Below are 9,751 nucleotides of genomic sequence, written 5' to 3' on the forward strand. Positions count from 1 at the left end.
AGTATATACTATATTTTTCTTGTTACTCGTTTAGTATTTCACTCAAAGCCAACGAACGAGAACCGGAAAAGATGAAAGCTGTCATCACACATTCTCAAGACGTTCTTCATCACTGGTTTACATGACCAGCGTGTATTAGATTTCACTTCGAATCAAAAGACGTCATTCTATTTCCGGTAGCGACTGTCAACTATGTTCAGAAAAAAAAAAAAAGATGCAAACCGAAGACCTCGGCCCAGCCTGTTTGTTCGTGGTCAACAAACCCACCGGTCAGCTCTCTGGCGTGTCAACTTTGGCAAAGCGCGCTGCGGACAAATGGCTTGATCCTGGATATCTGGTTCCGGTAGCTTCGGTCCGAATAAGCCGAGCACATCGTTCAGTTTGCCGGGGATTTTTTGGGAACATTATGTCAAAAAGGAATTGGGAATTACCCTAAACTCAAACAAACAACGTTGCATCAGACATTTTTTTCTCCTGTTGCTAAGTTCACATTAAAAAACAACAACATTAAATCAAGTAACATAAAAACATTTTTTTAAAGACGATTTCTTTTTCTTTTTATGAAGCTGGTCACTCTTGTAAGAGTAACTATTTTGCTCTTAATAACTAAAGAATAATAAATAAATAAAACAATTGGAACATTTTTTTACTAAGCCCCAATTCTCCCCACCCCCCGACCAAAAAAGAAATTTATATATATCACGTACCCTCCCCCCCCCCCCAATGTGGTGTCCCACATAGCCTCTTTGGTAAATGTATAAATCTACTCAGAGAATATAGGCCCACAATTTTAATGATAGATCCAAACTTAGAAGATATATATGAATATTTATGAGCGTCAAGGAATGTTGGTAATCATCTGATTCGCTATAAGCACATTATTAGGCTACATGACAGATACTATTTGTGCAGCTCAATAACTATTAACTACAGTACTTTACACTGTCAGTAGTTTAAAACAGACATTAGTTGATTTCTTCAACTGCAATTGACTAATAGATACTAATTTACTAATTTACTATGTTATAGTGTATTGATTAACGAATTTACCCTCGTTATGGAAACGAGGCATGCTAGCGTAAAGTGAAGTTTTCTTTTCAGAATGGCCTACACCAGAGTAGAATTATCAAAGCAGTGAAGATAAGCCAGGTTCTACCCAACAAGACGTTCCTGGCACCGAGTCCCGTGTAGATATGTCCAGATGTTTACATCCCAGGAGAGATAACTCACGGTTAGCACAGATTGTTATTATTCGTAGTTAGTTTCCTGGTTTATTTCTGTTACAAATCCGAAGGATGGAGTTCGTAATAGCCTTGCTAGTTAGTCTTTTCACAGTAAGTGTAAACTGAATTATAGATTGATTATATTTGTAATAATTTCGTGTATAGTTGCATGTATTTTATACAGTACGTGAACATAGTATTTCTGATACTAAGTGTGCTTGTTTGTTGGACAGAGTGGTGTTATTGTGTGTACAAACAAAATTAAGTGCCGACAGTGACCTATCAATGTGTTGATCTGGTGACCTGTGTTATGGTCACAATGACGGATTTTATGAGAATGTGTTTATGAATGACTGTGTGAGCATTGGTTGACTGAAAGGGACAAAGAGGAGGGGGAATAGAGAGTCAAAGTTTGATCTGTTAAGTGTTAAGAAACGGGGACAGCAATAACGATGATTGTCACATTGGTGCTAACATGCAATAAGCAATTCTGTGTATCTATTCTTGAGTCATCAATATATTTAGTGAGAAATCTTATTCGTTTACAGTTACATTGGGTTATCTCTTATTCAAATATCAAATATGTAAAGCACAATGTAAGGAGTATTTATGTTTGTACGTATGTCCCACATAGAAATCAAAACTGTTTAACCAATTTTGATCAAACTTGGCATGAATGTTCCTTAGACCATGGCGGAGACCGTAGCGTAGGTTTAAATGTCCCTACCAAAACCGATAGCCTCTAAAAATACAAAAATGCCTAAATTTATCTCTATTAAAATATTACAGAACGAAACTTTTTAACTAATCTTTTTAACTTTTTAACGAGGCGAATCTTTAAATAGGTGTAAAGAATAAGATTTCTTTTTTTTTACAATAGCTCAATTCAACTCATACTTTGGTGGAACCTTCTAGGTGAAGGGGTGAAACCTCGACACAGATCTCGAAAACGGATCTAACGATTTTCCCAGAAATTTAACAGTTGATGTATAACGTTGCGAAAAGAATTATCTGTAATGAGAGGCGTAGTGAACAAAACGTGCGCCCGGGACAAGGTACATTATTGGCGCCCCCCTCCCATTTTCCATGAACATCACATAGAAATAGGCTATATGCTGCGAGTGGTGCCCCCCCCCCCCCCCAAGGTTGGCGCCCTGGACATCGTGTCCCCTTTGCACCTCCCCTCACTACGCCTCTGTTGGTACTAGCTCGTTTGTCACACTGGGAAAAATCTAGTTTGACCGGTATAATTGTTCAAAGTATAAAAAGAAATAAATCTCATTTAGTTTTCTACATTTGCTTAACAAGACGTTACCCCAGAGATAAAAGTGCCGTATTGTTTGTTTGTTTTTTGTTTGTTTGTTCCTTTTTTGTTAATGTGTCCCGCAACACGAGTGTTGGAAATTTAAATGGCCCACAAAGCGAATTAGATTGGACACCACTGATATAGGCTAATTAGCAACTTAAAGTCATTAACTTTATTATTTATATTACAAGCCTAGATCTATGTGTTTTATAACGCATAACTCATTCAAACATCAGCAACCAGAGACACTAATCAACAATTCCATTAGTCCAGCCAGTCTCACGAGTGCCCCGTACAGATTGTTGGCCTCCTTCAGTCGTAAAGCGACTATGCTTCATCTCGCACACTTCCTCGTGTGGCTGTGGAGCCCTATTTTGGAGAGACACTCCCGTCCACAAATATCGCAGGTTAAGAGGGCTTTTGCTTCGTTGGTAGAGGAGCTGGCCGTTTTTCGTATTGTACGTTTTTCTTCCTGTGCTGAGACCCATGTTCTTTCACTCTCCATAGCTTTCTTGGTCACTGTCTCTCTCCATCTGTTGCGGTCTAGAGCTGTGTCTTCCCAATGGTCAGTAACATGTCCAAGTCAGCGCAGATAATAAAGTTCAAACAATAGACTTATATACACACTCTCACTCTGCAATACTGTTTCAGTACCCGCGACGAACGATATTTTTCGGATGGCTGCCTGGTCGTGCAGTATGCGCGCAGGACTGTCGTTCGGTCGTCTCGATGGTCCGGGCCGATACCCTGCCAGCTGCCACCCCCGTCGTTCTGCGGCAGGTTTGGGCTAAAAAGTAGATGATCTTGAACTCCGAAGGAACATCCAAAATATGTAAAACATGTTACAAACAAAACATTTTAAAAAATCCAACTACTGCTATTGCTTCTTCACTAATGTCCTGTTCTGGCTAGATTTTGAATACGATGATTAATGTTGATGTTTCATAAGCTTTTAACTTTTCAACTTAAAGAATCTTTACAATGATACTACCGGTAGTTTTGCTTTATCCAATCAATTCACAGAAAAATCTCAAATTCTTGTCCTATCAATATTAAGGCGATTTGACATTCTTATTCTTATCAACAAACAGGTAATTTGAAATTCTTAACCTATCAATAAACTGGCAATTTGACATTTTTGTTCTATCAATAAACAGGCAATTTGACATTCCTACGTAAGCACTACTGGTGCACTGAGAAGGTCAGGGACATTGTTCAGTGTTATTGTTTATTCTTCTAGGTGTCAACCACAAGAGGTCAAGATTCCGATGGAGGAGAAAGTCATTGTTTTAGTTTTCCCGGTGACACGTTCTTACAGTTTGACTTTAACAACTTCAACAACAGTAACGAGTAAGTCATTAAGTCATCGGCGGATCCAAGATAAGTTGAAAAGGGGGGGGATGCGGCTGCAAGAGTCTTATTCACTTAACATGGAGAGAAGGCCAAAGGGCATTTCTGGGGGACGGTGTATACTATATTAAGGAAGAATTTTTTTATATATGCAGTAGTAACGAAAACGAGAAGTACCCTATAGGACAAGAATGATGTGAAAACATTGGATTGTTCAGAGTGTTATGGATACTTGTTATTACAAAGCTTATATCAACTCAGTCTGTCTGGTACAATTTTTGTTACACGTTATTTCTCCCTCACCCATTCTGTGATCAAGTTGAAACTTTACACAATGTTTTGTTCTACCTAAGAAAATATGAATCAGTCCAAAAAAATAACCAATTTTGGTAATTGAGCATTTTGTTTGGTATCGAAAAAAGGAAATTAATGCTACTTAGTGAGAGATGTGGCAGTATATGTGGAGCTATTTCTCTTTTTACTTTTCGTACAGTTTATCCTCCTACTTCCCATTCACGGATTAAGTTGAAGTTTTTCACAATTATTCACAGTCGATGACAATACACGAATCAATTAAATTAAATTAACCAATTAGTTAATCATTTAGTGGTAATTAATAAATTTTTCATATAGAAAAAGGGCGCTTATTCCTGCAGTATTTAGATATGTGGAAGTGATTTTAATTTATTTTATAAATTATTTTGAAAGTATAAATGTGAAAACATACCTCTTTTTGGTTGTTCAATTTCCTTTTTTTTAAAAAGAAAAATCAACATCCCTATTGTCCTATAGTAAATAGGGTTGTATATCAAACTTTTATTTACAGGTAAGGGAATATTATTTTTTCACAATTTTCTAAAAATCCTTGGTCTCCACCCCCCTCCCCCAAATATTTTGATATTCTAAGCTCCTTTTGTTGAGTTGTTCTTCTCTACAACCCTCCGAATGGTAAGAAGATATCTGCTGAGTCACTAAAGCTCGATGAGACCAGTTTCATGTCATGGACTTAAGCTGGGGAAGACTCCTTCCTGTTCTGACCCCTAACACCAATTAGAGTTCATCTAGAACCCACTCTTCTGACAAGCATGCGGTTAATAAGTGAATGTAGCATTGCCCTGTGTGATTAAAATTAGTTGTAAATATAATGAAAAGCAGACAGATATATATCTATCTAAACCACGAGACGGTGTACATTTCTTGCTCTTAAATAGTCGGCTTAACAATATAATCCCATTTACCAAATGTTTTTAAAATTTTGGCCTGTTTCTGTTTGTTTACATGTATTAGAAATTAGTTCAGACTATTACATCCTAGCTCATACGTCCTTCAGGACTGCGGGGATTGCGGCGGAACCTTAGTGACCACAGTCCAGAGCGCATACCACACGACACAGGCAGCCATCCAAAGCACACGTTCAAAGCATAATCAGTGGTTAATCTGTTAACTAACGTTTGCACATCCTTGGAAAGATCTGATGATCTGTTTTCATTCAGTTCTGTCCACAATAAGAAACGATCTAAATTCCCGAATGGTACAATTTGACAGCGTGGTGTCCTTCTTCCATTCCCAGCATCTACTTCAGCTTGAAGTTTAAGACCAGAGAGTCCAACTCTGTCCTCCTGTACTCTCGAGGCTCTGGTACTCACTACGACGATGAGGCTGTATTCATACGCAACGGAAAAGTAGGCTATCACCTGTTCAACACATCACCGACGGGCGTGGAAGGCTATTTCGGTGCATTCTTCATCGGTAACGAACTCGTCAACACAAATGAATGGGTTACGGTAAGACTATGGCACTATAACCCAAAACAAAACGTTTGTATATGATTCATATCGCCAATATTGGTGCTATAAATATTCTACTACTATATTGTACTGTTGGGGGTATAGTCATTTTTAACTATTAATAAATATAAATATATTTAACATATCTTTAAAAAAACACTAATTAATTGTATAATTGTAGTAGTATCCTAAATGCTCTCAGTGAGGATGTTCATTATCATCATTAGTCCTTTCTTTTCATCCTGGAGTATAGACCTTAAGTAAAAACACGCCACTATTCAGGGTTCCTTGCTGATCTTTTAAAGGCTTTCCAGCTCTTTCCTGCCCCTTCCCTTCCTTTAGTACATTGTCCTGGCTAGGATCTTGTGTGTTGTGTAAATCTAACAATACTGCACTTAGCTTGTCTAAACTAGGCAAGGGATATTACAATGAACAATGAATTATACTTAATCAGTACTTCTGGAGAATTCAACGGATGTATTTATTTACATATGGGATGCTCGTCTTGTCTCACTATCCGCCGTTAACGTAACAGTCTCTATCAATACTTAGCAGTCTCTATCAATACTTAGCAGCCTCTATCAATACTTAGCAGTCTCTATGAATACTCTTCCTTCTATAAGCCCTAGCCATCTTGTTCTTCAACTACCTCGCTACTTTTACAGTCGCTAAAAACATTGCTCAATATATTTAGGCCCTATCTACAAAACTAACATAATCTCTAAACTAAACTAGGTCATTGCGCCATGTTCTTTTTGGTCTTCCTCTGCGACTTGTGTCCTGGGGGTTTCAGTCTAAGGCCTGTCTAGCACTGTTGTTGGCATCTTTTCTTAGTGTTTGACCAATCCATTGCCACACTCTTTCTAAGATCAACACCTTTATATTTCTCTGTATTTTCTACTCTTGCCTTACGATTATATGTTAAAGATAAGTTCTCAAACATCTGTTGATGAAAGCGAGTGCGTTCTTATATTTAATAAGAGTGGCAAAAAACTGATTGACTACCTTACTGAGGGAACTGAGTTTGAATCCTGATTAAGACTTGCAGTAATTTTATTATGTTTCTATCATTTGTTCATTTCGAATTTTCTTACTTTTTTTATAGACTGTCATTAATATCAACTCATTTTGTTGGTCTAGTCAAATGTTTGGAAACGTTATTTCTCCCACACCCATTCACGGATCAAGCATATTTATTCATTGGCAAAAAAAATAAAATAACCGACCAGTCAATGAATTGGTGGTAATTAATTATTTTGTTTGATACCAACAAGGGAAATTAATCCTTTAGTATGTACGGTTTCGCCCCCCTTAGATAATTTAACCCGCTATTTCTCCCACACCCGTTCTTGGATTAAGTTGAAATATCAAAAAAATTATTTATTCTACCTAGCAAAACATGAATCAATTTAAAAATTAACCAATTAGTCAATTAATTATAAGTGATTAATTATTTTGTTTGATATTGAATAAGGGAAATAGCTTCTAGATTATTCAGATATTTAGTTATGAGAGAGAAGTTCTTTTCTTTAGATAAGCTTAGGTTTTTTTTTTTTTTTTTAATAAAAAGGATTATTTAAAAAAAATAGTTGTTGTTCTCACTCAGTTGCACGTGTACCGCATGTACAGAGACGTCAACAGTAGGCAGCGCAGAGTGCACCCCAAGACTGGCTTTGCAGTGGAGATCCAAGGGGTCCGACATGAGTATGTTGATCACCTCGTCAGGACTGACATTTCATTGTCAAACTCGATTTTTATTGGTGGATACAGCCAACCTTTGGTGAGTCCCGAAACTTTCAGATGCATGGAAATGAGCCGAAATGAAGAAACATGAGAGTCAGCGTGGAGACCAAAGTCGTATTGTAAACTATTTATCTATTTATACTATTTGCTTATGCTCTGTTTATGGATGGAAGGAAAAAGTTGAGTTTGAAGCACAAGTGCGCACCATGGTGTGAATGTGAAATAGGAAATGTGTGTTCAAGAAGAAAGTAGAGAAAGAAAAAAAACAGGACTGGAAGTCGACATAGAATTGAAATATATATAGGTCTGTGATTGAAATGTTTTTGTATGTATTGATAATGTTATTCCGAAATTATAGTTATAAAAGTTCCATACAGTGTTTGTAATTAACGTGAATAACGTGGGTGTAATCCTCTTACAGGCCTTTTCTTTTCAATTTTTTTTTCAATGACAAATAAAATTATACTATGAATATTTAGTTTACTATACTATTTGAACATAAAGTAGGAATTTGTAAAAAAAAATATAGTATGCTTGTTACTAAAGAATAATTCATTCATCTTTCGACAGAGCTCTACCATCAAAAGATTTGTCGGCCAGATCAGAGACATCAGAGAACATAGCAACGGTCTTGCCTTTGAGACACCGACTCTTAATTTCATGGCCAGTGTCCAGACATTTTGCAGTGAAGATTCAGAAGTTGAACCTAATTAACCATTTAGTTAGACTAATTGAATTTAAAATATGAAATTTAGAGTACGCCACAGAGCCATTCTATTTCTAATTTCAACACGGAAAATTATATGATTCTCTATGCCTTATAAACAATTTACACTACGAGGAGGAACAAGTTATCTCAAAGATGTTTGATGTAGAATTAGTTTAATAACAACTGAATACTTAAATTTATAATTTAAGCTGTACAAAATCCAGAAGATGATAACATAAAAGAAAATCTAGTTTGAGAGCGTGCTGTGACTATCTTCTAATGGTTTATTGTCCTATTAATCTCCACATTTGGAATCATCTGTAAATATTACTTTTTATCAAACCATAAAAGTTTCTATTCATTTTATCTTTTATCGGTTTTTCAAAAGTACAATAAAGTAAATGCGGATGTGTAAACTTTCTTGTGTTGTTGTTATAATGTGTTTATGTGATTGAAAGCAAGATTTAAGAATTTTAAAAATATATAAAATGAGCAGATGCCCATACTGCACTATGGTTGAAATCCCCTAATTTAGAAAATTCTCAAGTTGTAGCTTTCTCGTCTGCCTATAGGCCTACCAGTGATGCCCCAAATACGTCACGCAGGTCAGATCCGGCCCACGACTTGTTTCCATCCGGCCCGCAGAAACGTCGGCACAAAAATAGAGAAACCCCCTCTCCCCTAAAAATGTTGAAACTATATCTTCACCTACGCTAGGGCCCCCACTTTTCTCTAATGGATTGGTACCAGGCATTTAACATTTGTGCGTTTATGAAATGGGACCCTGAATGAAGAATCTACCAGGGAAAGTGAACGGATCTTTACTTTTTTGTGGAACATGATAACATGCTAGCCAACATGTTTGTTTTGTAAAGAAAATGTGTTTAAAAAAAAACAGCAACAAAACATAAACAGAACTTACGCCATTTTCTGACGCGTAAAAAGAAAATTAAAATATCCAAATCATTTATGTAAGTGCTAGATCCTCAGGTTTCAAATAAAATAGTTCCAGGTCAATTGTGTTAAGTTTTTATATCTTTTCGATCATGTGGCCCGCGACATTAGTGTTGGAAATTAAAATGACCCGCTGATCGAATTGGATTCACTGGCCTATAGGCCTACTATAACGACGACCATCTCAAGCACACACACACACACACTATTTTAAGTGAAACGCCTCTCGTCCAACGCACGTTTTGGCAATGTTATCTTGTAATGGAAGAGCTGACTTAACACAGACACATAGGGCCTACAAGCAAACCACACACTTCTTAGGCCCTTGAATTCCAAAAACCTTTTGTAATTATATATAGTATTATTCGATGAAACAACCAGCATTACAATTGCATCGCATAATTTTTTTGGCATCCTTCATTAGAAAGCCCTCATTCCCAACCACGAAATTTTAGGCCGCTCCGTTTTTTTTTTTTTTTCATTCCTCAACTGAAAGGCCAGTCAAGCACAGTTTTAAACAAAGTACACCAGTCTTTGAATCACCCGTTGCATCCTAGCATATAATAATGCCTCCGGCAGTACATACATATATTATTACTTGTAAATTTTAGAAGTCCCGATAAAGAAATCATTGAAGTCTGAAAGAAGACACATATTATCACTATTCGCAATTTAGTCC

At 36.7% G+C, this 9,751-nt stretch overlaps 1 protein-coding gene across 1 annotated transcript; it reads left to right on the top strand.

Annotated features, from left to right (window-relative positions):
* Positions 1 to 1,175: 1,175 nt before the first annotated feature.
* On the top strand, positions 1,176 to 8,534 carry LOC106054609 (uncharacterized). The gene is made up of 5 exons (XM_056018221.1): positions 1,176 to 1,334; positions 3,770 to 3,879; positions 5,450 to 5,663; positions 7,273 to 7,446; positions 7,980 to 8,534. Exons 1-5 carry the CDS (start codon positions 1,296 to 1,298, stop codon positions 8,121 to 8,123), a joined length of 681 nt encoding a protein of 226 aa, XP_055874196.1. The 5' UTR covers positions 1,176 to 1,295; the 3' UTR covers positions 8,124 to 8,534.
* The last annotated feature ends 1,217 nt before the right edge of the window (positions 8,535 to 9,751 follow it).

This window comes from Biomphalaria glabrata, chromosome 1, assembly GCF_947242115.1.
Source record: "Biomphalaria glabrata chromosome 1, xgBioGlab47.1, whole genome shotgun sequence".
Taxonomy (NCBI): Eukaryota; Metazoa; Mollusca; class Gastropoda; family Planorbidae; genus Biomphalaria; species Biomphalaria glabrata.

Bases quoted from the DNA above. Each gene is read 5' to 3' on its own strand.
- LOC106054609 (XM_056018221.1), top strand. From the start codon at position 1,296: ATGGAGTTCGTAATAGCCTTGCTAGTTAGTCTTTTCACA. The intron at 3,880-5,449 runs GTAAGTCATTAA...TTCCATTCCCAG, and splicing joins AACTTCAACAACAGTAACGA to CATCTACTTCAGCTTGAAGT. The intron at 7,447-7,979 runs GTGAGTCCCGAA...ATCTTTCGACAG, and splicing joins GTGGATACAGCCAACCTTTG to AGCTCTACCATCAAAAGATT.